Below are 27,966 nucleotides of genomic sequence, written 5' to 3' on the forward strand. Positions count from 1 at the left end.
TTAAAGACGTATAAAAATAAACCAAGAGTTAAACATAAAAGGAAAAGTACATACTAGTCCTTAACTTTTTCAAAGAGAGAAAGAAGATTCTGGATCTCCTGTTGGAACAGGTCAATATGGTTTCACTGAGTTTTCGGTGGAGCCGTACCTTTCCTGCAGTGCAGAGGGCCTGGTAGTCGCTCCGCAGCTGGTCGATTTTGTCCTTTAAAGTAACATCCTGCACCAGCTCCAGAAGAGCTTCTCCTTTCTCTTGCACGGATCTTACAGAGGGTTCCTGGGACAGCACCATTTGTTGAAGTGACTTGAATGACAAAGAAAAAGGCAAGAGTCAGATCATCTCCCTGATCAAAGTCAGCAGACATTAAAACTGAGGACAAGCGGAAGCCTCAAGTAACATTCCGATGCATACTTTACAAGACGATGAGCTGGAGCGATAGCACAGTGGTTGGGCTTTTGCCTTTCATGCGGCCAACCCAAGTTTGATTCCTCTGCCCCTCTCAGAGAGCCCGGCAAGCTACCGAGAGTATCAAGCCTGCTCGGCAGAGCCTGGCAAGCTGCCCGTGTGTATTGGATATGCCAAAAACAGTAACAATAAGTCTCTCAATGAGAGACGTTACGGTGCCCACTCAAACAAATCGATGAGCAACGGGATGACAGTGACAGTGACTTTACAAGATGATAACTATCAGAATGTGTTTTTTTTTTCTTCTTATGGTTGGGGTTTTAAAACATAGAGGAAAAGGAACAACACTGCACACACTCCTGGTCATGTGAGGAGGAAACGTGGGAAAGGATTATGGGGGGTTCCACTGACCCCCCCCCGGCTTGTTTCTGGCTTCTAGCTCATTCTCTTCCATGGAATGAAGGCAGCAAGGTGGAACTTCTAGGTTTGGAGCTCAAAGAGTTCATCACAGCGTGAGCTGGATACGAAGGAAGGGAGGCGAGGCCCAGCTGCCAGGTTGCCGGGATAAGCTCAAAGCACCCACATAAATCAGGAGGATGGTGGGGGTGCAGAGAGGAGAGGAAGCAGATGTGACGCATATGCGGTGCCGGCAGACAAGCTGCGGGTCTCAGCAGAAAAGACAAAGGTGGGGACGAACATATTGGCCGGGGGAGGAAGAATCCACAGTCAAAGCTGTGAAGTGCTTCCCCAGAATACAATTCGAAAAAGCCACAGCGAGCTGCTTAGTTCAGACGGAGAACTAAAACTATTGTGCATATGGGTGTTGAAATATTTGAGTCAGCAGAGCATATCGTGTGGTGCAATAGCCCTGTCGTTCTTCACCTTTTTATTTTTTTGGCTTTTCGGGTTATATCTGGCAATGCACAGGGGTTACTCCGGGCTCTGCACTCAGGAATTACTCCTGGCAGTGCTCAGGGGGTCATATGAGATGCTGGGAACCGAACCCAGGTTGGCTGTGTGCAAGGCAAATGCCCTACCCGCTGTGCTATTGCTTTAGCCCCTCATTCTTCACCTTTAAGAATTATTAATTGGGTAGTTTATGGCATCTTATAGAGCTTTATTCAGGTATGGAGCTCTAAAATCAATATCTGTATATACATCATGCTTGCTTCATAATTCTAGTTTCTGCACACACCCCAAAGAATTCCTTTACTAGTTTCACCTTTTCCCGTCCCTGTCCCTTCCGTTATCCCACCCCCACCCCTTTCTTCCTCAGAGCTGGAGGGAGAATCCAAACTTCACCTATGTGAGGCTCTCCTACTAAGTTTTATCCCTGCCCTGTTTTTTTCTTATCTGTTCCACATGAATAAAATCCTATGGTGTTTGTCTGGCTTGTGTCACTAAGCCTAACACCCCGGGGTTCTTGTGCTTGAGGGCCACACCTGGCAGTGCTCAGGAGTTGCTCCTGGCGTGGCCCTTGACATGGCCCTAGTACTCAGGGGAGGAGGCAGCTTGGAGGATTGAATCTGCCCCCCCCCCACCTCTGCACGCAAAGCACGTGCCCAGCCAGAGTCCTAGCCAACTCCACAAGCTTCCAAAAGCCACTTTCGAATGTGTTTGGTTCTTTTATTAGAACTAATTTTCTTCATTGGCTGATTAGATCTCATTTCAGTTCATCAGATGTCATTTTTGGGGCCTTCGGTACCCAAAGGTCAGGGGGGGATTTGATTTATTTTTATGAAACAGACGAAATCTGTGCATGTGAGAGCCCTCTGCCTGCCACACACTGTAGGAACGGAGCCCCCTGCATTCATATCATCTTTCACTGCCAGACAAAGGGTTTTCCCAAATGAAAACAGAACTCTGATGACGAGCCTGTCGCCAGGAAAACATGTATCATTCTCCCCCTACAGAACAAACATGGTCAAGCTCCATCACCATGAGAGGTGACAGAATCATCTTTCAGAATACACACACACATACACACACATGCACATATGCACAAACACATAAACACACGCACACACGTGCATACACACATACACACAAACATTCGCACACACACATATATGCATGCTTTCACATACATACATACAAACACTTGCTCACACACATACATATACACGCGCACATACACACACGTGCATGCACACCCTCTCCAACCTCCTGATGCATCTGTCTGTCACAATGCTCTACCTTGTATTTGGACAACTGAGCTTTTTTCTCATATAACTCCATCTTGGCTTCTTCCGGACTCTGCAGGATCTCTCTGGACTCTGCTAGCCACTGTGTCAGCGCTTTATATTTATCTGAGAACTCTTTGGCCAAATGCAGGCCTTTCTCCACGGTCATGTGCTCCTTCCGGACCGTGCTGGTCAGCTCCTTAAGCTGCTCCATGTGACCATGGATCTCTTGCCTCAACGTCTCTGCCTCGCCGTCCTCCAAGTACTGCAGTGCTCGTTCGCCTTTCTCCCGAGCCGATTTCAGCAAACTGTGGCCTTTCTCCATGTCCTTCAGCAAGCCCTGGGAACAGAGGGAAGAAGAAGCCGCCACTGAGCCAGTGGCATTTCCTTTTCTTGAAGAGAAAGACAGACAGAATGACTGCATGTATTTGTGGGATAAAAAAAAAAAAGCACATAGTATGAGACTAACATCTGGGAAAGCAGAAACAAGGGCCAGGACAAATGGTCTATGGTTGGATGCCTGCCTCAAGGGCTGGGAGAGGGCAGTTGGGATAGAGAAGGGACCATCATGACAATGGCTGTTGGAAGGGGTCGCTCTGGATTGGAGATGGATTGTGTGTGTGTGTGTGTGTGTGTGTGTGTGTGTGTGTGTGTGTGTTAGAGAGAGAGAGAGAGAGAGAGAGAGAGAGAGAGAGACGGGGAGGGAGAGAGGGATCGAGGGAGGGAGGGAGGGAGGGAGGGAGGGAGGGAGGGAGGGAGGGAGGGAGGGAGGGAGGGAAAGTACCTGCCATAGAGGCAGGCTGTGGGCTTATAGCCCAGTTTTTGATGAGCCCCAACCAATCAGACCTGGCAAAATAAATACACGTGACCCCAACATCTCCGTGAGAGAACGGAGTAGCTGAGGGGAAAGCGGGAGCTTGGGAGAGAGCTGGGTGTCTGTATCCTACCTCCAAAGCCTTCATTTTTTTCTCCATCATCGCCTTATCCACTTTGTCAATTTTGACAGCCACATTCTTGAAGTTCTTCTGAGTAGCGCTGAACCAGTCTGAATAGGAGCTTAGGGATGATTCCGATTCTTCCAGACTCTGGATCTCTTCCTCCAGGAATTTGATGTGTTCCTTGGAAAGAGAAAAGAAGGCTGAACCGTGGGTTCAGATGCCCTGGGGTTTTGGATGAATATGTGTCTCCTTAGGAGGTCGGAGGAAGGAGAGCACTAGGGGGACCGACGTGCACGGGCTGAGCCTGGGCTCTGCTCACCAGGACTTGCAGGAGAAGGGCCTGGTATCTGGACGTGAGCTGCGTGGCCTGGCATCCCAGACGGCTGCTCACGCGCCTCTCGTCTAGGATCTCCTGTGCTCGGGCTCCAACCTCCTCCACCTCATCCCTGTGGGCAATGACGCCCTCGTGCCACTTCTGAAATGACAGGAACACAGAGGGAAAGCAATCAGTCTTCGGCATTCATTTATTTGCCTGAAGTGGGGGTAGGGGGCCACACTCAGCAGTGCTCAGGAGTTGGTCCTAGCTCTGTACTTGGGGATCACTCCTGGTGCGGCTTGAGGAACCATATGGGCTGCCAGGGATTGAACCCAGGTCACCTGTGTGCAAGGCAAGGGCTCTATCCACTGTACTATCTCTGCAGTCCTCGTCAGAGGCATTCTTGGGCAGGGTAAGTGTTTATCTCTCTATATATACATAGTATCTATGTCCTCTTCATCTATGGTTAAGTAAGGCATAGCTTCTCAATATTAACTGATTTTAGTATATGACTGGAACACTAATTCTGAGGGACCAAAGTGGTAGTACAGTGGGGGAGGGCATTTTCCTTGCACACGGCCCACCAGGGTTCAGTCCCTGGCATGCCATATGATTCCCCCAGCTCACCAGGAGTGATTCCTGAGTGCAATGCCAGGAGTGAACCCTGAGCACTGCTGTGTGTGGCCCCTTGCCCCCCAAAGAAGTCTATTCTGAGATAAAATTTTGAAAACTATTGCGTATACAACCTCATAAAAAATTATTACCACAATGTGATAAACTGTACACTTCTTTTTTTTTTTAAATACAGGAGTACTGCTATTTATTCAGCCATTGATTAAGCTGGTTGAAGCAAGCATGAACTCCCCTGTACACTTCTTATGCCCATTGTCCTGGTATATGATACTCAGATCAAGAAAAATAGAGGTGCAATAACTTTGTTCACCAAAGATACAAACATTAACATTAATGCCATTGTAAACTGTGTAACCTCAGCTATCAAAACCAAATAAGATTATGTTATCTTAAGATGCAATTCTTTCATTGTGCATTTAGAATGTATTTTTCTGCCCTAATTCTCAATGTACCACATGTAACCTTAATAAAAATGATGCCATGTGATGTGCATTTCAGTTATCAGTTTCAGTTTAGGTAAACTAAATTTAGTTAAACAAAAAATAGATTGGCATATATTCTGTCTTAAAATAGATAAACAATGAAAAGAAATTTAAAAGACATAGCATTAAACTTTTTATGTGCCCTAGATTTACATAAAAGTTAGAATAAAATTATCAAGTGTTATTTCAGTGCATTGCATATCAAAACAATTGTATATCAAAACTGTAAACATAAATGAATTCAGCAGTAGCATGCATAGCTTTACAAAGCAAGGTAATAGCACATGGGAAGAAAATATAAAACATTTAATTAAATCATGAAATAATTTTATGGCATTCTATAAAATAGTATACTGCAGTAGAGTATAATAATTTATAATATTTTATAGTATAATAAATTTTATTATTTTATTAAATACTAACTTTAGATTATTTGAAATGACTGCAAGCAGAAGAATGTTCTATTGTCATTTGTTATATTTAAATGTAAAATTTTTGGTGACTTAGGAACTACCCACCTGCAGTGCTCAGGGGCAATTCCTGGCTCTGTGCTCAGGAGTGACCCCCAGCAGTGGTGGCAGGGCGGGGTACAGAGCTGGGGAGTTGAGACAGGGTCTGTAACACTCAGGGCTAGAGTGTCTTACCCCTATATGACCTCTCCAGGCCCTGTTACTTATTTTCATGTTCTCTCTAGGCAAGTAGAAAGGGGTTTTGCAGAATCTTAATCTTAGACAAAGTTCCCAGCATTTCATCTGTTTGTCTGGGGCCGGCACCTGGGCAGTGCTCAGGGCTTACTCCCACTGAGGTGCTCAGGGGAGATGACTCCTGCCAGGGTTCAGAGGACCATATGCAGTGCCAGAAATTCAACCTGCGTTGGCACGTGCAAGGCAAGCACCTTGCCCGCTGGACGGTCCCTCCAGCCCCCCAGTAACCAAACATTGCAGCCAACCGCGGAGCCTCAGTGACAGCAGGACGCGAAGCTCAGGAACGTACACTTGTACCTTCATCTGCTGTAACTGCATCTCCTTGGCGGCGCGGTTGGACTGACGTCCGCTCCGGAGGCTCACGTTCCCCTCCAGGGGCGTCAGCCACTCATCCACTTGCTGGAACTTCTGCTCGATGAGCCGCAGCTTGTTCACGACGTGGTTGAACTGCGTCCGGGTTTCCGACAGCCTCTGCTGGTAAGCCTGCCAGTCCTGCCGCAGCGATTCCAGAGCCCGGTCCTCCGTCTGCGGGAGGCCCGAGGGGATCACGTCCTCTCTGGCGTGCAGCGCCGAGTTCAGCAGCGCCTGGCCCTCCGCACAGCGCACCTGGAGTTCCTGCGGGAGAAAGATCTGGATGTCACAGTGCACCCCGCACTAGCGCCTCAGCCACACCAACCGCCCCAGCTCGGACTGCACCTTAGAAAGGAATACTGGGGCTGGAGCGATAGTACAGTGGGTAGGACGACTGCCTTGCACGAGGCCGACCCGGGTTTGATTCCCAGCATCCCATATAGTTCCCCCCAGCACCATCAGGAGTAATTCGTAAGTGCAGAGCCAGAAGCAACTCCTGAGCATCACCGGATGACCCAAAAAAGAAAACAAACAAACAAACAAACAAAAAACAAAAAGAGAAAAGAATACTATTTCCTCTCATCTATAGTGTCAACTTCACATTGACTCTTAGTCCCCGCGGAAGGAAAAAGATTCAGAAATATTTCTGATGAACATTGCCAACACAAGTACATGCCAATATTTTTCTCAACCAGCCCAAAAATAGTTTCTGAGGCTGGACTGTTTCAAATGCAGGGAAAAAAAAAAACTCTTGTAATGAAAGGATTATTCTTTTAGGTTTTTTTTTTTTCATTTGTTTTTGGCTCACATCCAATTCTGGCTCTGTGCTCAGGGCTGATGTGCTCAAAGGACCATATGGAGTGCCAGGGATTGATTCTGGGTAAAATATGTGAGAGAAGATGCTCTACCTGCTCCACTATCTCTCTGCCCCCCCCCCAGCCCCCGCCAAAGCTTTATTGCTTAAGAAATAACTTGGGCTTAATAGAAACTGTTGAAAGATTTGAAGTTTCTTGATTGGACACTGAAGAGGATCAGTGTCAGGAGAGAACAAGGAACCCCCTCTGGGAGTATGGGGAATACTGTCTGCCATGGAGGCAGGGGGAGGGTGGGAAAGGGGGGGTATACCCAGGATATTGGTGGTGGGGAATGTGCACTGGTGAAGGGATGGGTGTTTGATCATTGTGAGATTGTAACCCAAACATGAAAGCTTGTAACTATCTCACAGTGATTCAATAAAATTAAAAAAAGAAAAAAAGGAAAGAAATCCCTCTGCGTTGAAGGAAACCCTTTGCTAATACTGTGGTCTTGAGAATGTGAGGACTGAGGAAAGTGAAACTTGAACCTGGGAGACTGAATTACCAAATCTGCTGTCCAGGTGTTTCCCCAAACAGTTTTCTCCATCAAAGCATCAGCCCAAAGGTACACTATGAATTTAATATAAATCAAGTCTTGGAAAGCATACAATAGGTTTCATAAAAAGAAAAAATATATAGATTTTTCATGACCCTGACAAAATCATCTTTTTAAAATTTACTTATTTTATTTATTCACTATTTAAAAAGAATTTATCTGGGAGCTGTGGAGAGAGCACTCCTGGGCAGTGCATGGGGAGCCAGGGTTATGGCTGACAGGGAAGTGAAGTGGGTGATGTTGGGGATCAAACCCAGAGTCTCTCATATTAGGGATTCTACTGTTTAAGCTACATTCCTGACTGAACAGTGCTGTATTTTATTTATTTATTTATTTATTGGCTTTTGGGGTCAGGAGTTATTTTTGGCTCTTCACTCAGAAATCACTCCTGGTTGTGCTCAGGGGACCATATGGGATGCCTGGGATCAAACCTGGGTCAGCCGTGTGCAAGGCAAAGGCCCTATCCACTGTACTATCACTCTGGTCCCTAATGTTGCCTTTTAATGTCAAAAAAAAATCATGTCATTCCTTCATCAGATTATCTAGAGTTGAAAAGCACCAAGTAAAATTCTAGTGATAGCTGAAATAGTGACAGATACTGGCTGTTCTCCACTATTATGTACATGTAATGGAACAGAAGAAAATGGATTATAGCCAATAAGAACCACCCTTAGACACTTATCCCAGATCTAAAGTTTTTAAGGTGGGGTGAGAGGGTTGAAAATATAGAAAGAATTGAAAGGTTATGGTTAGGGATATTACACCACAGTAGAAGGTGTGGTGTGGAAATAATGCATCCTTAAAGTATAAACAACTGTCACTATCACCACTGTCATCCCTGTGCTCATCGGTTTCCTTGAGCGGGCACCAGTAACATCTCCATCGTGAGACTTGTTGTTACTGTTTTTGGCATATCAAGTACACTACAGGTAGCTTGCCAGTCTCTGCCATGTGGGTGGGATACTTTCGGTAGCCAGGCTCTCTGAGAGGGACAGAGGAATCGAACCTGGGTCAGCCAGGCGAACACCCTACCCACTGCGTTCTCGCTCCAGCCCAAACTATAAACAACATCATGTTAAATTTTAATCTGCATGCAGACAATTTTAAACTATCATTTTTTTACTCATATCTGATCATTTTTATCAACAAAACCCAGTAATCTCAAATGATTCAACAGATAGAACTATTTCCCCCTGAGTTATGAAGTCATTCAGGAATGTTGTAATATGGGGCCAGGAAAATAGCTCGAAAGGTTGGAGCACGTGTCTGGCATGCAGAGGGTCCACGGTTTCATCCCTGACACCCAGAGAGACCTTTTAACATCACCAGGGATAATCCTGGAGCCCTCTTGGAAAATATAAACCCACCCCAAGAGAGCTGTGGTTTGGAAACCTGGGAGAGCAGTGCAGACTAAACTCTGTGCTTTGAGCTCAGAGCCTGCTTAGAGCATCTGCCTTGCAAGCAGTCCCAGGCGCAGAGCCCCAGGTCCACTGGCTCACTGAGCACAGTCCCGCAGCTCCCGTTTGAGATCCCAGGCACCAAGCCAGCCGTGCAGAAGCCGCACCCAGAAGGGTACATGCCTTCACAAGGACCGTGACTGAAACCACATGCTAGCACACAGCCAGGAAGGCTGTGGCCGGTGAGCAAACAGAGCATCACAACTGCAGCCTGAGAACCTCTGTGGAGAGTGTGATGCCAGAAGCACCGCAAGGACAGGCATGGACATGGCAGTGAGCACCGGGCCAGCAGGGAGAGCCACAGCTGCTGTGTGACCCCCAAAGACCCACAGTGGAAATGATGTGAGAGTTGCAGCCAGGCATCTGGTCACCTCTGGTCATTAGGATGGCCACAAACACAGGACATTTTAAATTCAAAATACAAACTATTCTTAAACTTGACTTCCTGGAATGCTTTTCTTTAATTTATGGTCTGCCAAGGTAGGTCTGTCAAAGGCATGCAAGAAAGAAAATGCATTTTGGCCCTATTGGCTCTGCGCATGCTTGGTGGTGCTCCAGGGACCAAACGTGGTTTGGGTACTCAAAACAGGTTAATGCTGCAGATATACACCAGACACGTGCCTTAACCTTTGGGCTATCTTACAGGATATGGAGAAAATGTTTCAAACTTTGTGGGCCAGACAGTCTCTGCTACAGCTATTTAACCCCAGTTCTACAGTAGACAGAGATGATGCCTAAATGAATTCATGGCTGTGTTCTAATAAAACTGTACTTAAAAACAGTCAATGAGATCACAGGCTGAAATGGACTATTCCTTGTTCTAAATTATTAATTATTTCAAGCCATCACCCTCTCCACATTTCTGTTTTCTCTACATATAAATTGAAACTGCATCAGAGCAATTCATAGTATCGCACACATTTCAAGTACAGAGGAAATGATTCAATATTTTAAAAATGAAGATATTCTATAACCCTCACGAGTCTGTGTAGAAAAATCATTTGTGAAAGTGGCCTCTTTGGGGACTGAGCCAGGATGTACGTACGTGAGTGTATGTACATCAGGACCATAGAATCTCTGCTTGCCTTGTGGAATTCACAATTGCAATGACTTCCTTTTAACATTTGTGATCATTCAAAATCCCTTTGGGTAAATGACATGTGGTGAAATAAAACGTTGGAGCTCGTCTGGGACCGTAGCAATGGGTACTCACACGAAACAACTGCCTTCTAACCAGAACAAGAGAAACAGCTGCTGGGGACCAGTGGGATGCTGGCCTCATTCCCACACAGAAGCCGGGAGAGCTCACTTAGCCTCTAACGTGCCAAGAATGTCTGGAGTGCAATGCTGAGAAGGCTGATTTAGAGAAAACAGTCAAAGCCACCAAAACAAATGCTCAACATGGCCGAACGGAGCATCCCACAGATACTGAGAACGCGTGAATGAGAGCCCTGGAGGAAAGTAGCCCTTGTTAGCTTGTACTGCTTTGTGAGCAGAGAATTGTTTCCATGAAATTCTCTCCCCTCTCATTTCACCCTTCCTCAGAGCTCTGTCGAGGAAATTGAACCCCAGAGATTCTTGCTAGTCTGAAGTCATCCAGGGGTCAGTGCCAATATCTTAATCCCAGCTACTGTTTCCATATTCCCTGTGACTGCACTGAAATGGCCATTTATCGGACCCCTCAGTGAAAGCCATCTCAGGCTCTGTCTTGTCTTCTAAACAAACATGTTGCTTAGAGGGAACATGGAATTCTCTTGGTAGCGTTTCTCCCTACCTGGTCTCTCTAGGTTAGCCTAAAGGCCTCTCTGACCCTTCCATAAAATGCCTATGCACTAGTCTATCACCAGCCATATCACATTGTTTATAATGATGGCCACATGGCCCTGCATTTCTCATTAGATCACAAGTTGCTGGGAGGTAGGGCTAATATTTTGAGCATTTTTGCCTGACTGAAGGAGCTCACCAGATATCTTCCCTGCATGGAATCATCAACAAATGAGTAAATCAAAGAGTGGTCACATTCACTTTTTTTTTCCCACCGTGTCTGTCACAGCACCCTGAATGAAAATCACTGACCTGGGCCTCAAGCATTGATTCTAGTTCCTCTGACTCCTTTCTCTAATTAATTCTCTGGCTCTCCACCTGTACCCTCAGGATGTCGGGGCTTGGGGTTGAAATCAAATGGCCAGGATGGTGCCATTCATTGGACTTTTAGGAGCATCCCATATTATTGACTTTGCTGCTGCTTCATGTCTAATTCAATCCTCTAGGAAGAAAAAGGCAGGTCGGCCACATAAAACCTCAAACTGGACGGCAAGCCAGCCACACTCCTGCTGGCGGCCACTGGTGTGGCTGAATCAATCTCACAAGCCCCAGTCCTGCTCAATCAAAACTGCTCCCAAATTGACCTTCAATAGCAAATACTGAGGTTCCAGCTTAGACTTTTCTAGGTTTCACGTAGGAATCAGGAGCACTTTGGGGACTTGACCTTGGGTCACACTCCATTGCTTAAAACAGTAATTCCATATTCTGGAGTAAGTCCTTTCTTTGCAGCTCCAGTCAGCTTTACCTGAAGATCCCGCAACGTTGTCTCCTGAGTCTGCGCGTCTCCTTCAAGAACCGAGTATCGGTCCAGTTTTTCTTGCTCTTGCCGCAGCCAAACCTCAAAAGCCTGCAGGTTTCGCTGATACTCTTGGTGTAGGCGAACGAGTTTTTCAGATTTGGTGATGGCTTCCTATATTTGCATTCAAGAGAATTTAAGATGATTGAGATAAGAATATTTTTCTACATGTCAGTCATAGCAATGTATTGTTAAAAAATGCATATTTTCTACTTTGAAAAAGGCTCAGTTATTCATTGGTGGAATATGATTTATTTCCTAGGAGAAGGAAACTCCAGATTTATGTAAAGTTATGAAAATGTAATGTCAGAATTAATGAGAAAAATATCATACTGTTGCAATAACTACCTAATATCTGAATTCCTTATGACATGTAACAAAAACACATCAGATGAGTATCAAGCTATGTGAAATGAGTCAGAAAGAGAGGGACAGATATAGAAGGACTGCACTCATTCATGGAGTATAAAATAACATAACATGAGACCGACACCCAAGGACAGTAGATAGAAGGGTCAAGAATAGAGCTGGTATAGAGAAGGGATCACTATGAAAATAATGGAGGAATCGGTCAGGATGGGAGATGTGTGCTAGGAGTGGATAAAGGACCAAACATGATAACCTCTCAGTATCTGCATTGCAAACCATAATGCCCAAATATATATAGAGAGTATGGGGAATATTGTCTGTCATGGAGGCAGTGGGAGGGTGGGAAAGGTGGGATTCTACTGGGGATATTGGTGGTGGGGACCGTGCACTGGTGGAGGGATGAGTCTTTGATCTTTGTGTGATTGTAACTCAGACATAAAACTTTGTAACTATATCTCATGGTGAATCAATAAAATTTTTAAAAAATAAGATATTAAATATTTTTAAATAGGAATGGTAGCTTTCTATCAAATAGTCTTTTACCTGGATATTTGTTTTGTTTAGTTTTATATATATATAATACTCTGAAAACTCTAATTTTGTATTTTAATTCAATTACTTTAAAATCAAATAAATATAATACTTTACTTAAAAAACACATCAGAAAAAAATTAAGTTTTATGTCATAACAACATGCTTCCGCACATAAAGAAAATAGAAATTATTATCTTGTGACCAGTAAGGATTGGGATTCACTATACATTTAATTAAATTTTCCATGTACTTTGTTGTATAAAGTAGATGTGTCCTATAAGTTATTGTTTTCTTAGTGAGTCCTATATCAGAGCAATCACTTCTACCGGTAATTCCAGATTTAGAAACTCTTATCACCAGTGATAAAAATGCACTTATGAGTTTCCATGAAGCTTCTAAAAATCTCTTTCTTTCCCATTATTTTTTCTTTTGGTTTTTGGGTCACACCAGGTAGCACTCAGGGCTTACTCCTGGCAGTGCTCAGGGGCTAAAGGTAGACCTGAGTACTGAACATGAGTTAGATGCATACAAGGGCAGCACCCAATCTGCTCTACTGTTTCTCTGGCCTTCTAATATCTTTCTGAAACTAGAAACTTCTAGGACTTTTGAGTTGCGACTAATTTCCCTTTCATAAATTTCATATTCTAACAATGTTCAAGGGACTTGGTTTCTCCCAATAGTGTGTTTAAAACATTGAAATGATTTGGCTTCTTTGATTCTATCAGCTGCTCCTGCCAGTACCGGATTTCTAAGTCAGCACAGCTCCAGACACATCTAAGAAAGCGGCTCTACACGGGTCCTGGTTAGCCTTACCTCGGCCCTCTCTTTGATGGCTCTATATCGTTCCTGCAGATCCTGGAATTCCAGCTGGGTCACGTAGTGCTCTGTCATGGCAGCCCCTTTGGCTTCGATGGTCTCCAGCAAGCTACTGTGACTTAGCACCTCTTCATTCAATAACTAGAAAGCATAAAAAAAAAAAAAGAAGTGAGACATACGCTATTAGATCAATGACACTACCAAGATTAGCAACTTTTAACAGCACACTTAACATGCAATCTCAGCTTGCTAATCTGCAAATAAGTAGCTATCTGAAGAGTAGGACTCTGTGTATTTGTTATCCAATCCCCCAAATTTCTCAACATAGTGATTACAATTGGCTTGGATATCTCAAACTTAATTTGAGGTAATGGGATCCTGGTAATCACCTTCCTATTCCTCCCAAGTGCCCTATAATCCACTTCTCTTTCAGATGGTGTTTGCCTCTCAAACAGTAAACACCACTGCTATCCACCTGCACCCCTGTCCACCCAGGTGGTCAGCCGGAAAATTCTCATTCAATTCACCCAGATGGTCAGCTAAAATATTCTAGATTGACCCAAACAAGAAGAGACCTTGTCGATTCTCTCTCCTTATTATGTTTATTTTTGGAAACATAATTTGCGTAAAGTTGAAAATTGCCTTGCAAAAGCCATTCTCATCTTTCACTTAGTACTCTGTCTCAGTACTCTGTTGGTGGTAGATTTTGTGCCACCAATTCTTCCCTCATTTATTTCCCAACGTTCCACACAGCAGCCTGGGTCATGAAAAGGCTGACAACTGTAAATGGAATCATGGCAGCAACATCAAAATCATTAGCGATCTTCCCAGTGCTGTCAAGATCATGGGGAAATCTTTAGGCAGGTCGACGTGATTTGGTCATGGCCCCCCAGTCAACTCAACTCTAGCATCTACTTCCTTTCCCCTCTAGCAGCACACAAACTTTCTCTTAGGGTTCTCCCCACTTTAGTGTTGGTATGCATGCCGCATAGTCCATCTCAAAGGTTCTTTTATCATATTTTACCTGGAAGATTTTACTCTACACTGAATTTCTTAAGGCCCAGTCTACATGTCTATGTCTTCAGGGCAACTTTTCCTGTGCCTGCCCAACTCCTGGGCATTCATTGGTGAGTCTATGTACCTTCACCAGAACACAGTCCTTTCTTTTTATTTACTGGAGCCTGACACAATGGCCACATAGAGCAAATTCTCAATAAATATTTATTGAATTTCCCGAGAACATTCCCAAGCAGCAGTGCTCAGGGAGCCGGGGTCTTCTCTGGCCACCCCAGTGATGCTTAAAGGTAACCAGGGCCACATTGGATACTGCTTGAGGGCCACCAGGGCCATACTGGGTGATGTTTCAGGAAACCACGTGGTGCCAGGGATTAAACTAGGCTTGGAAACATGAGGCATGTGCCCTAACCCTTGGACTATTTCCCTTGCTCTGACTAGAATAACTTAATCAGTTTGACATTTATCATTATTAATAGTTCTTTAATGGTGAGAGTGAGGCATAGTATAACTTTCAGGTACATACATGAGTTCCAGAAAGATCTAGTGAGTTGGGATAGATCACATTAAGCCATACAGTCTTCTAATAACTTCCTTTTGGGTGCGGAGTGGGGGGACACTTGGCAGTGCTTAGGACTAACTCCTAGCTCTGCACTCAGGGATCACCCCTGGCAGGCTCAGAGGACCATGTAGAGTGTCAGGGATCAGACCTGGGTTGGCCGTGCAATAGTAGATGCCCGACCACAAATTTTTAAATAGCTTTCACATCACACTGACTCCATGTCAGATAAGAAGCCATATTTATCATGTGAAAGGAAAAGCACCTGTATTCCTTGAGAGAGGTATGCTAGCCTACATTGCTTAAAATTTATTTTTAAAAATCTAAATTATCAGAGGGCTTGTGGGAAAACAAAATCCAGGGAAGTGGAGATACTCAGCAAAAATGACTTTTGAAATTTAAGAAGGTAAACAGGAAGTTGCCAGGGGCAGAGGCTGAGTTTGGGTGTTCTGGGATGAGATTCTGCAAAGATGGGGATTCTTAGGAGATTATGGAACATTCTGGAAATAATAAGAAATTCAGTGTGGCTTGAGCATGGGCAGAAGGAAAGAAGAACAAGGGAAAGAAGAATGGCAAAGGAGATGATTGAGTCCTGTAAACTCAGTGAGCAAGAGAGTGAAGGGTGATTTGGACAAGGAGAAATGCATGAACGAGCCATCCATGCTTATCCAGGGTGGCAGGATGGAGACAAGGGACCAGGGAAGGAAGGGGTCTGCTGAGACTCCAGGAAAGCAGGTAGACTGTCATCTATAGCAGAAGTTAGCAGGACTTAATGTTTCATAAAGGAGGTGGAGATGGGAAAGAAAGATGCAGGAGGTTATAAGAAAGGACATTCAGCATGGGTGACACACTTGAACACAATCCCCCACGAATAGCTAGAGCAATTCTGAGGAAAAAGAAGATGGGAAGCATCACCTTCCCCAACAAACTCTACTACAAAGCGGTAATAATTAAAATAGTATGGTACTGGAACAAAGGCAGAGCAGTAGATCAATAGAACAGGGTTGAATATCCTTACACACATCCTCAAATATACAAGCATCTAATATTTGATAAGGGAGCAAGAAATGTGAAGTGGAGCAAGGACAGCCTCTTTAACAAATGATTCTGGCAAAACTGGACAGCTACATGCAAAAAAAGGGCTTAGACCTCTACCTAAAACCATGCACAAGTCAGATCAAAATGGATTAAAGACCTCAACATCAGACCAGAATCCATAAGGTACATTGAAAACAAGGTTGGCAAAACTTTCCAGGACATTGAAACTAAAGGTATCTTCAAAGAGGACTTTGTTGAAATATTGAATGTAATCAAAGTAAAGAGAAAGTAAAGTGAAAGTTATCAGCTACACAGGTGGGGTGGGGGGCTGGGGGGTGGGAGGTGGGGGGGAGGTTTACTGTGGTTTTTGGTGGTGGAATATGTGCACTGGTGAAGGGATGGGTGTTTGAGCATTGTGTAACTGAGACTTGAGCCTGAAAGCTTTGTAACTTTCCACATGGTGAATCAATTTTAAAAAATTAAAAAAATAAAAAGAGGACTTGCCATTGACCAGGCAAGTGGAAACAGAGATAAAAAAAAAAGGGACTATCTTAACATAAGAAGCTTCTGTACCTCTAAAAAAACACTGACCAGAATACAAAGACAATCTACAGAATGGAAAGGATATTCACTCAATACCAATCTGATAAACGGTTGATATCAAGGATATACAAGGCGCTGGTTGAACTCCACAAGAAAACATCCAATCCCATCAGAAAATGGGTCAATGAAATGAACAGAAACTTTCTCAAAGAAGAAATCCGAATGGCTAAAAGGCACATGAGAAAATGCTCTACCTCACTAATCATCAGGGGGATGCAAATCAAAAACAACAATGAGATACCACCTCATACCACAGAGTGGCCCACATCCAAAAGAACAGAAGCAACCAGTGTTGGCGCAGAAGGCCAATCTCACCTTGGCGTTGCCCAGGGCAGCTGTCTTCTCCCGCAGCTCCGCCCGCTGCCGTTCAGAATCCTCCAGGCTGGCTTCCACGCCGTCCATCCAGCTGGCAAGCTGCCGCACGTCATCCTGATAGCTGGTCCACTTAGAAAGAGCGCCTTCGAGTTGACTGGAAGGCAGGAGGGGCGAGTGAGCGAGCTCTGTGGTCCTATGCACCTCCCTCGCGGTCCACTCAAGGCCCCAGAAGGCCAGCCATCTGGACAGAGGCCGCTGTGGTAGCAGGCGGCATGGCCAGTGGGTCTCACGGTTTGGTTAGATTCCTGGCAAGCCTGCCCTCAGGAATCAAGGGGCAGAGAGATCTGCGCAGGCGGACGGTGGGGTCAGAAACGTGGAGGGAGTCAGCCAGTCCGGACAGACCTAAGGGCAAACTCAGGAGGACCCCCTACAACCCCCAGCCCCACAGTGAGGTCCCCGTGGAGCCCGCTCTCTGGGCATGGAGAGAAGCTAGACGGAATGCCATTAAGGGAGCCGCACACAGAGCGGAGGGTAACGGGCCCGCCGGGGGCAAGGAGAAGCAAGTGCCCTCACTGCGTTGCATGACGGTTCAAAATCAGGAAACCAGCAGAACAGAACCTGCTCATTTCTTCTACACATAAACCGTGCACTGCCTTCTTTCAAAACCATTTTTTGTTTGTTTGGGGTTTGGTTTTGTTTTGGGGACAGTGCTCAAGGCTTCCTCCTGGCTCTGTGCTCAGGGATCATTCCTGGCCAGGCTCACAGGACTCTGTGGGGTGCCAGGGATTGATCACAGGTTGACTGTGGGCAAGGCAAGTATCCTGCATGCTGTCCTGTCTCTCCACCCCCAAGACCACATTTTCATTTCTTTTTTTCTTTTTTGGGTGGCCACACCCAGTAATGCTCAGGGGTTACTCCTAGCTCTGCACTCAGGAATTACTCCTGGACGTGCCTAGGGGACCACATAGGATGCCGGGGATTGAACCCGGGTCAGCCACGTGCAAGGCAAATGCCCTACCCACCGCCTGCGACACTATCGCTCTGACCCCAAGACCACATTTTCCAGGGGCCAGAAGTTCACCTCCCTCATCAGTTGTTTCTGATTCTGTTCTCATGCATTGGGTGATTTTGTTGCAGTGACTCTGACCTTTGCTTTCATATCCTGGGGTCTTGGCACTAGACATAGGTCACCTGGGGCTTCCACTTACCCACTCTATGGCCACTTGCCCTGAGGCAGCCCTGTCCTTGGCGGCCTCTCTGCTTGAGGACAATGTGCTTGAGGAGTGCCAGGCTTTGTGGTCTCCGGGAGTTGACTCACAAACACTCCAGCATGGAGCGTCCCTGGGTGGGGTTCCCGGGAGCCTGTTCTTCCTGGCTCCCTGCTCTGCCCATGGAACTAAGTCCCATCAGCTCTGCCAGGGAGGGGCTTGGCACAGTGCCCCTTACTGCCACACCCTCTTCCTTGCTGCTGCTTTCTGACCCACTTCTAGTGCTTTCTGCTTTCCTCCCTTGTTTTTCACTCTCACTGTATCACTGTCATCCCTTGCTCATCGGTTTTTGCTCAAGTGGTCACCAGTAACGTCTCCATTGTGAGACTTGTTACTGTTTTTGGCATATCAAATATGCCACAAGGAGCTTGCCAGACTCTGTCATGCAGTGTAGCAAACCAATGATACCTTGATTGATTAATTTTTACAGATAATAAATCCTAAATTTATTTTAATACAAAGTTTGTAACCACTCAACATTTACTTATGTAATCCCATAAGGAAGGGGTCTTCATAAGCCCCATTGAAAAACAGAGTTCTTATTTTTAGTGTTTGCTGGGATATGGGAATGTAAGCATGGAGTTGGTGGTGTCACCTAAATTTAAAAGAAAAGGTGGGGGGAGGAGAAAGAAAGGGAGAGGAAATTGGAGAAGGAAGTAAAAAGGAGGAGTGGAAGGAAAGAAGGAAGAAGATAAGGAGGTTGGGAGGGAGGAAAGATGGAAAGAAAGAAGGGAGGGAAAATAAAGGAAAGTTGGGAGAAAAGAATAATGGAATGAAAGTAAGATGAAAAAATTAAAAGAAGGAAGGGAAAAGGGGGAAAAGTGTGGAGGAAGAAAAGTATAAGGAGGGAGTGAAGGAAAGTAGGAAGGAGGGAAGGTAGGAAGAATGGAAGAAAGAAAGGAAAAGGAGGGAGTGAGAAGAGAAGGGAGGGAAAACAGAAGGATGGAAGGAAGGAATGAAGGAGGGAGGGAGAGAGGGAGGGAGTAAGGGAGGAGGGAGAGAGGAAGGAAGGAAGGAAGGAAGGAAGGAAGGAAGGAAGGAAGGAAGGAAGGAAGGAAGGAAGGAAGGAAGGGAGGAAGGAAGGGAGGGACGGAGGAAGGGAGGAAGGGAGGGAGGAAGGAAGGAAGGAAGGAAGGAAGAGAGGAAGAGAGGAAGGAGGGAGGAAGGAAGGAAAGAGAGGAAGGGAAGAAGGAAAGAAGGGATGAAGGAAGAGAGGGAGGAAGAGATGGTGGGAGGGAAGAGGAAGAAAAAGAGGGGAGGAGGGAGGGAGGGAGAGATGGAGGAAGAGAAAGAGGGGAGGAGGGAGGGAAAGTGGGAGGAAGGAAGGGAAAGAGGGAAGAGAGGGAGGGTGGGATGGAGGGAGGGAGGGAAGCAGGAGCCTCTGAGCTCTAGACAGATCACTCAGTGATGGCTTCTCAGTGTTGGGGGTCAGTTACCTCTTACACCGAATTCCGGTGGACAGAAGGGAGGCCCACGTGTCCTTCACAGCCTGGAGCTGCTGCAGCAGTGCGGGCGAGCCCTCGGGAGAGGTGTTCTGCAGGACAGACTCGCCCCTGGTCACTATCATCTTCATCTGGATCTCTTTCTCCTGCTTCACTGATAACAGCGCCTGCAAGAGCAGAGTTCTGGCTCATTTTCTGACCCGATACATCAGTGCTCCCAAAGACAGAAGGATGCTGAGTAGTTGCACTCAGTGATGCTCTCCCAGGCGGAGTAGGCAGGGGAGACAATCCCTTGCTGGGGTGTCTGGACCCAGTCACAATTGTGACCATCCTCTCATCACAAAATTCTCTGAATTCCCCTCTCCCCAAAGCTCAGTTGTGATGAATTATCGTGAGAGGAAACTCACTGACCACCGAGCGCAGAGATTCCCCAGGGGCATGGGAGGAAGAGATTCAAGAACACGAAAATCTCAAGTACAATGAACCTACGAAACAGGCTGATGGATATTACACGATAATGCCCTTTCAAGCTCCTTGCTTTGACAAGGTTCTCCCAAGTGGTTCCCTGTAGCCAGGGGACACCTTCCCCTGATTCTAGGCTACCCGGGCCAGGGGTTCCCTGAGAGCACCAGAGAATGCAGTGCTGAGCCGGAATAGATGGGCCAGCTCCAGAGTTGCACCCTAAAATGACCAGGGACCATATGTAGTACCAGGGATTGAACCGGGATTGGCAGCATGCAAGGTATATGTACTATCACCTGGTACCACCTCTCAGGCCCTATTTCAAGTTCTCTGAACACACTTCACTTTCCATGAAAGGGGAACTTTAATGCAAAGCTACTGGGGCATCACCTAAAGCCAAAGCTGCAGCTCTTCTTCCAAACCCAGACCTGGCCCACCTCCCCTCAGCCTTGGTCGCTCACTGCCGTCAGCTTTTGCAGTCCCAAGAAGGAAGCGCTCTTGGAGTCTCCTGTGCATCTCTGATGCTTTCCTCGGGCTTGTGCTGATCCTGGTCCCATTCACAAACCTCAGCTTAGGGCTGGTCTCCCGGGGAACCCTGCTCTGACCTCTAGTGGCCCCAGCCCTCCAGCCCAGCTGCACGAGGCTCGGCCTCCACGCATGAGAAACACATCCCTCTGTCTGCCCTTATCCTCTGGGCCGCAGCCTCCTGGGCAGGGCCGTGTTTCATTCTGAGACACCCTGGATGTGCATGAGAGAGAAGAATGCAGGCTATACACAAGGTTCCAAGTGCAAAGTAGAACTAGTGTCTTAAGGTGCAGAAAAATGCCCAAAGGACAGAAGCAGGGAAGGGAGTGCAATAAGAGGGGAAACAGTTCAACCCACAAAATGTTTCGTCGTCATAATCTATCTTTCAAAATAAATGTACCCATGAAACAATCCAAAATGGAACCTCTTTGTTGGTGAGCAAGCAAGCAGCCACAGCTGGGTTGTCTTCTGGCTTTATAATATTTGGGGGTTTGTCTTTGATCCATATCCAGCAGTGGATATCGATATCCAATCCCGATACACCGAGTAAAGGCTGACTCCTGGTTCAGTGCTCAAGGATCATTCCTGGCAGGAACCAGGGGACCATATGTAGTGCCAGGGATCAAACCCAGGCTCCCTGAAACACCCTACCCACTTAGTGAAACACCCTACCCAATTAGTAGATGATATTTCATCACTGACCACTGACCACGACCACTCTAGACCCTGGCTTTATGATTTGGGGAAGAATTCAGGGGTGGATATGTCCAGAGGCAAATGACTCAGGCATGAGGCATAATTACGTCTGGACAGTCTGGACATCCTACTACACAAACAGCATTTTCTGAATGTATATGTAGAGGAGAGAGAGAGAGAGACAGAGACAGAGACAGAGACAGAGAGAGAGAGAGATCCCGATACACCGAGTAAAGGCATTTCTCAAAGAGTCCGACCTCCAGCTTGAGCAGCCGGCTGTCCAGCACGCTCTTATCCGACGTGGGGTGGCAGTAAGAGTCCAGCATGTGCACAGCATCCGTCATCCAGTCTTGCAGCTCCTTCATCCCGAGCGAGAGCTGCTGGTGCTCGGCCACGATCCGATCCAACCGTGACACTTTCTCCTAGAAGTGAGAGAAGTGAGTGTCCCACTGTCCAATGCACAGAGGCTCCCCCGCCTCACACACCTGTGCGGCCAGTGACTTGTTTGCAATAACCGCAATCAGGGTACCCCGCACCCCAGATTTGGGGTATCATCTCGGAGGCACTCCACCTTGGGGTTCCTGTCTTTCCTTAGGGCACACAGTTTCTATACTTCTTTACTTTGTATTTTGCTCTCGGGATAGTCTCCCTTTCTCTCTAGTATCTTTCTCTTTAAATTAGTAGATGATATTTCATCACTGAAAATCAAACACGTTAAGACATCCAAAAGTTCCTATGCTGTGCTGACATGTGCACCTATGAATCTATGATATGTGACTTATCTTTTCAAGTAGTAGAAATATAAGAATATTTGGTCAAATGTAGAAACATTATAATGTCACTGCCTATCAGCTTAGTTATTATTCCTCTTTATAATTGTCCTTTATCTTTGGAAAGAATCAGTATAATTTCTTCCTGATGTCTTGTCTGGGTTCTAAATCAAAATATCTTCTAGCCTAGCACATTCGACTCTCTTCATATCACATACATTTAAATACAGGGACCACACATTTAATTTATGAGTTGTAAGTCTTGTCCAACATGAGGAAAATTTTATGAATATGGCTTCCAACTCTTTAAGTATCTCACATGTAGTTCTAAAAGTAGAATCTAAATACACTATCCTAAAATTGAATCTAAATATAGAATAACAAAAATTGTCCTTTATTCTCATGCTTTGAAGGCAGAAATGTAAGCCATGATAGAAAAAAACAGAAAAAAATATAAGCACAGATCATCTGGACCCAAACTATATTATAGCTGTATAAAGCCCCAGTTGGACTGTCCCACAAAATTACATTTTTATGCGTTATTTTGTCTCGGGGCCATACCCAACAGTGTTTAGGGTTTTCTTCTGCTTCTGTGCTCAGATATCACTCCTGGTGGGGCTCAGAGGATTTTATGTGGTGCTAGGGGTCCAACTGGACTCCTCCACATGAAAGGCAGGTCATTCGATCCATCCTGTATTTTCCCGCTGGTCCATGCCCCACAAATTTGAGAGAGATCTTGTCATGCCAGCTCTATATTCCCACTCCCATTTATTTTTACTAGAGAGCCTACAAGAGATTTCATCAAAACTCACTATCAGTATTGAGTCTGCCCTAAAATCTGAAACAGAGGACTTGAGACACAATTAAAACTAAAAATCTCTCCCAACTCAATCTGCATTCCCTAACTTAAGATGGTATGGATTCCTGCATTGCTGAGATAACTTCATTTGAGATTACTTAGACTTCCAGTTCCATGGTTTCCTTGATGTCTCTGCTCTGGATCTTTCAAATAAAAGCAAGGATGGGGGACAAGTGTTTCACTAAAGAAGGAGCTATTTCATACAGGCCTACAGATCGCTCAAGCCCTGAAAAATCACACATGCTCAAGTCCTTGCTTTGCACTGAGAAACACACGACATGAGGCAGCACAATCGAGTTTCCAGGGCGGCGAGGCCGGGAACGGCACGGAAAGGCCTTTGGCCACTCCAGGCCTGGTCCTGGCCCTGCCCGCTCCCCTGCACAAGCCTCGCAGACAGCCGACTCATCACACACAGCACACGGCAGGCGTTACCTTGGTTAGGTTGCTTAGCGCTAGATACTGAGAGGCCAGCTGCGACACTCTGTGCATAAAGCTCTTGCTGGCAGCTTGTCCTTCCCACAGCTGCTGAGCTTTCTCTTTGAGCCTGTTGAGCTGAGGCTCGTAGCACTTTATTTCCTCAAGGACAGACTGAAAAGCACAAGCAAGTTACTAGTAAGAGGATGGGGAGGGGGGAAAAGCACATCGCGGACGAAGCCTGTGGCCCTAGGAACACAGAAACAAACACTTGGGTGGGCAAGGAGTGTGCCTGGGCCGTCTTCAGGATTTCCATGCTACGGACAAGTGTGGACTGCGGGACAGAAACACACACCTCCACGGACAGCCAGAAAACACAGAGGGGACTCGAGGGCTCGTGCAATCAGGGGGACTCGGGGATGGGCAACAGGAGGACAAGATGGCATGCTCCATTGTGGGGGGCACTGCATGCACTGAGGACGGGAATACAGGCCGGGCACCTGGAGCTTCTGCTGTTCCCGCCTCTTGGCCGGCAGGTCGTACAGCCGATTGCTGCTTTCATGAACCATCTTCTCGGTTTTACTCAGCCACTCCTGCAGAGGCTCGGCACTGACTTCAAAGTCCTTCATCTGGATCTTTAGATTCTACAAGACAGCGTCAGAGATGGGCTTTTATTTTTATTTCTGGGGGATTTGGGGCCACACTTAGTCCTCTACTCCGGGGCTTACTCCTGGCTCTGTGGTTCGGGAATCCCTTGTGGTATGAGTGGGGATGAGGAGGATTGGACCCAGATCAGCCATGTGCAAGGCAAGAGCCCTACCCACTGCACTACCTCTTTAACCCCAAGAAGGAAATTTTTAAATCCTGGAGCTCCTGGAGCATGTGGCCGCATACGTGGCCACAGATGTCTTCAAATTCCTCAATACTCCGTCCAGCAGAAGCACAGCAAATGAGATGGGGATGGAGCATAGAAACCAACTCATCTCAATAAACAAAAACCAAACAAGCTAACAACCCACAGACAGCCTAGCAACACACTGCCCAGGAAGCCCTGGGGGTGGGGTGGGAGGTGGGGGAGGAATACTAGGGACATTGGTGGTGGGAAATATGCACGGATTGGTGTGGAACATTTTATGACTGAACCTGATCATGAACAGCTTTGTAACTATGTTCAAAGCTTTGTATACCACCCCCATCCCCCCAACCCCGAGGCCAATTAGGTAATATTCTACCTCCAGGGCAGATTCCTTTTGGTGCAGATTCGAATGAAAATTTTTCCAATCTTCTTTTGCAGTGGCAATTTTGGCTTGGATGCCTTTAGCTTTTTCTTTGGTCAACAAAGTACTCAAAAGTTCACCTTTTGATAACATCATGTTTAGTTTGTGTTGCCCATTTTCACTTTCTGACAAAAATTCCTAAAAAAGAAACATAAAGATGTAGGTGTAAGAAAATGCATATGCTTTAAAATACATTGATGTCTTTGATTTGGGGGACTTTACTCTATTTTCTAAAATAAATTGTTTTATTGACTTGCTTCTCAATAACACCAAGGAAATAAAAAACTGTATACACTAAATGGAGGTTTTTACTCTATCATTTTTTTTTGGTTTTTGGGCCACACCCAGTGATGCTCAAGGGTTGCTCCTGGCTCTGCACTCAGAAATTACTCCTGACAGTGGTTGGGGGACCATACGGGATGCTGGGAATCGAACCCGGGTTGGCCCCATGCAAGGCAAATGCCCTCCCCACTGTACTATCTCTCTGGCTCTACTCTATCTTTATATTGGAATAACAATGTACCTGATATGGTTAATGGACAAGTTAAATGATAAAATCTAGAGTACTCAATCACAATATTTTCCACCGAGATTATTATTTTCTGTCTCTCTTAATATATAAAGATAACATGCAATGTTAGTGAATGTAATCATTTTTTTCCACAAGCAATTATTTCAAATAGGTATTTATTTAAAATTTAAATTTCTTAGGCAAAAGTTTAGTATGCTTTGAAGGAGCCTCTTTTTTCTGTTTAATTGAATCACAGTGAGATACACAGTTACAAAGTTGTTTATAGCTGGGTTTCAGTCATATAATATTCCAACACCCATCTCTTCACCAGTGTACATTTCCCACCAGCAACACCCCCATTTCTCTCCCCCCCACATCCCCACCTATCTCTATGGCAGCCACTTTTCTTCTTTCTTTTGTACTCTTGCTCTTTTCTTTTGGGCATTATGATTTGCAATACAGAAACTGACAGGTTATAATGTTTATCCCTTTACTTGCTTTCAGCACTCAGTTCTTGTCCAGAATGATCATTTCTAACTATTATTGTCATATACAGGTCCTTCCTCTATCTTAGCTGCCCTTTGACCCCTACACACTTGTGGAAAGTTTCTAACCACTGAACAATCTAAGGAAAATTTTTTAACTGACTTTACCAACTAGAGCGATAGCGCAGCGGGTAGGGCGTTTGCTTTGCACGTGGCTGACCTGGGTTCGATTCCTCCGTCCCTCTCAGAGAGCCCGGCAAAGTACTGAGAGTATTCCGCCCGCATGGCAGAGCCTGGCAAGCTTCCCATGGCATATTCAATATGCCAAAAACAGTAACAACAAGTCTCACAATGGAGACATTACTGGTGTCCGCTCGAGCAAATCAAGGAGCAAAAAGACAACAGTGCTACAGTGCAGTGCTGCAGACTTTACCATTTAAAACTGGTAACACTTAAAAGTAGGTAAGTGCCCAAAAGGGGAGAGAGAGAGAGAGAGAGAGACAGAGAGAGAGAGAGAGAGAGAGAGAGAGAGAGAGAGAGAGAGAAGAAAAGCATCTGTTAAATAGGAGGCAAGGGGTGGTAGGGAGAGGGAACCTGGGGACACTGGTGCTGGGAAATATACACTGGTGGAGGAATGGGTGTTGGAATATTATATGACTGAAACCCAATCATGAACGGCTCTGTAGTGCTCTAAAATAAATAAGTAAACAAACAAATAAATAAAATTGGTACCACTCTTACCTGTATTTTTTGAAGACTAGTTAAAACTTCATTAATATTTTGAGGTATATCAAAACATTTGGCCGTAGTGATTTTTGCATTAACCAACCATTGCTGGAAATCCTTGAAGGCCCTTCGAAACCTCTGCTGTAAAATCTCTTCTTTGTTCTGACAGCCCTTGGAAGCTTGTAAACAAAGGCTAACACCAGGAATTTCAATATTGAATGGAAGGAAAAAGAATAAAATACAATTTTTAAATGTTTGGAAGACGCAATAGTTCTTAGCACATATACTCTCAGAACAGTTATATATTTAGTGATCAGTGGATGATACCATCTTTGAAATCACCCCTATCCATGAATCAAACCTCTAGTGTTTTACTTGTACAGAAATATTTGGGATTTACAATTCCAACATTGGTCAGTTCATGCTCACCGATTATATTCTTTAATCAAGCCAGAAACCTTCCCACTGTATGTGCTCAGGTCTCTGGAAAATCGACAAAGTTCATTCAACTGGGACTTGAGATCCTCAGTCTTAGGTTCTGCTTTATGAAGTGCATCGAGTATCTCCTATTAAAAATAACAATCAGAGAAGGAACATTGAATTAAGTAATTTCTTCATGCTAATAGTGTGTGCACAAATAAAAGAAGTTATTAGTAAGGGAAGAAGGCATAGATTAAGTAAAGAAGTGAGGTCTCTTTTTAGGATTCCCTTTGGAGAATAACTTGGCTAACTTGTATTTTTTTCTAGCCACTAGTTGGCACTTAGGTATCAAATGCTGCCCAAGTCTTCAGATAATCAAGGGGTAGGACAAATAACTTCCAGTGGGATAAAACAAAGAAAAATAATGCAAATTGTTTTATATGATGAGGCCACTGGAATACATATATGTATACATGGTACGTGTAATATACACATATAAAATACATTTAATATAGCAATGCAGTTAATATAGAAGATAATTTTATGCTTCTCAAATGGCACATATAGTTAACTTTCACATCAAGAGTTTACTATAATTCATTGGTCTGCTACAATTAGTAATCCACTTCATACTTTCAGTCACTCAATGTGTCATTCATTCTTGTGGATTCTGGAATCCTCTATACAGTGAAAGGCAGATTATTTTCCCTGATGAGATCATAGTGTAGCAGATGAGAGACACTTGGTTAATTACAGCAATATGGATTTCTCTTTTTCATTATTTTTTAAATTTTTTGGGACATACCTATAAATGTTCAGGACTGTTTCCTGGGTCTGTACTCAGGGATAACGCCTAGCAGGTTTGGGGGACCCTATGGGATGCTCAGAACCAAACCTGGTCAGCCTCTTACAAGGCAAATGCTCTCCCCCATGGTACTATCACTTCAGCCCCACTATTGTGTATTTCTTTTTCCCTTTTATTTCTGGCTCACACTTGTGGAGCACAGGACTTACTCTTCACTCTGTGCTCCAGTGAAGAGTAAGTCCTGTGCTCCAGGATCACGCCTGGCAGGCTCAGGGGACCAGACAGGGAGCCAGCGACCAAACCCCAGTTGGCCATGTACAAGGCAAATGTCCTGCCACTGTTCTACCTCTCTGCCCCCAGTACTGTGCATTTCTAATACAAAATAAAACCTTAGACCTGACAGAAAATTCTCCGAAAGCACAGCCCTGGCCACTGAGTCTGACAAGGAGCTTTGTAAACTGTGTTCGGTTCACAGGAATGTCACAGAGCAGAGATTATGAGTGTCACAACTTCTGGCAACTGATAAATATATAAAGTTGAAGAGACAGGGGCCTAGAGTGA

General features: G+C 45.2%; 1 protein-coding gene across 17 annotated transcripts in view; it reads right to left on the minus strand.

The window, feature by feature from the left end:
- The window catches only part of SYNE1 (spectrin repeat containing nuclear envelope protein 1), a 561,745-nt gene that overhangs the window by 252,597 nt on the left and 281,182 nt on the right, over nt 1-27,966 (minus strand). For all 17 annotated transcript variants that reach the window (XM_055134197.1, XM_055134196.1, XM_055134206.1 and 14 more), the window contains 15 exons: nt 26,610-26,746; nt 26,196-26,373; nt 24,414-24,596; nt 23,682-23,825; nt 23,200-23,355; nt 21,396-21,560; nt 19,450-19,622; nt 16,746-16,899; nt 13,214-13,357; nt 11,447-11,611; nt 5,957-6,274; nt 3,844-3,999; nt 3,534-3,704; nt 2,600-2,926; nt 149-301 (listed from right to left, as the gene is read on the minus strand). In XM_055134197.1, coding sequence (XP_054990172.1) covers nt 149-301; nt 2,600-2,926; nt 3,534-3,704; nt 3,844-3,999; nt 5,957-6,274; nt 11,447-11,611; nt 13,214-13,357; nt 16,746-16,899; nt 19,450-19,622; nt 21,396-21,560; nt 23,200-23,355; nt 23,682-23,825; nt 24,414-24,596; nt 26,196-26,373; nt 26,610-26,746 — 2,724 coding nt within the window. The remainder of the gene's footprint in view (nt 1-148; nt 302-2,599; nt 2,927-3,533; nt 3,705-3,843; nt 4,000-5,956; nt 6,275-11,446; nt 11,612-13,213; nt 13,358-16,745; nt 16,900-19,449; nt 19,623-21,395; nt 21,561-23,199; nt 23,356-23,681; nt 23,826-24,413; nt 24,597-26,195; nt 26,374-26,609; nt 26,747-27,966) is intronic.

This window comes from Sorex araneus, chromosome 4 (genome assembly GCF_027595985.1).
Source record: "Sorex araneus isolate mSorAra2 chromosome 4, mSorAra2.pri, whole genome shotgun sequence".
NCBI lineage: Eukaryota > Metazoa > Chordata > Mammalia > Eulipotyphla > Soricidae > Sorex > Sorex araneus.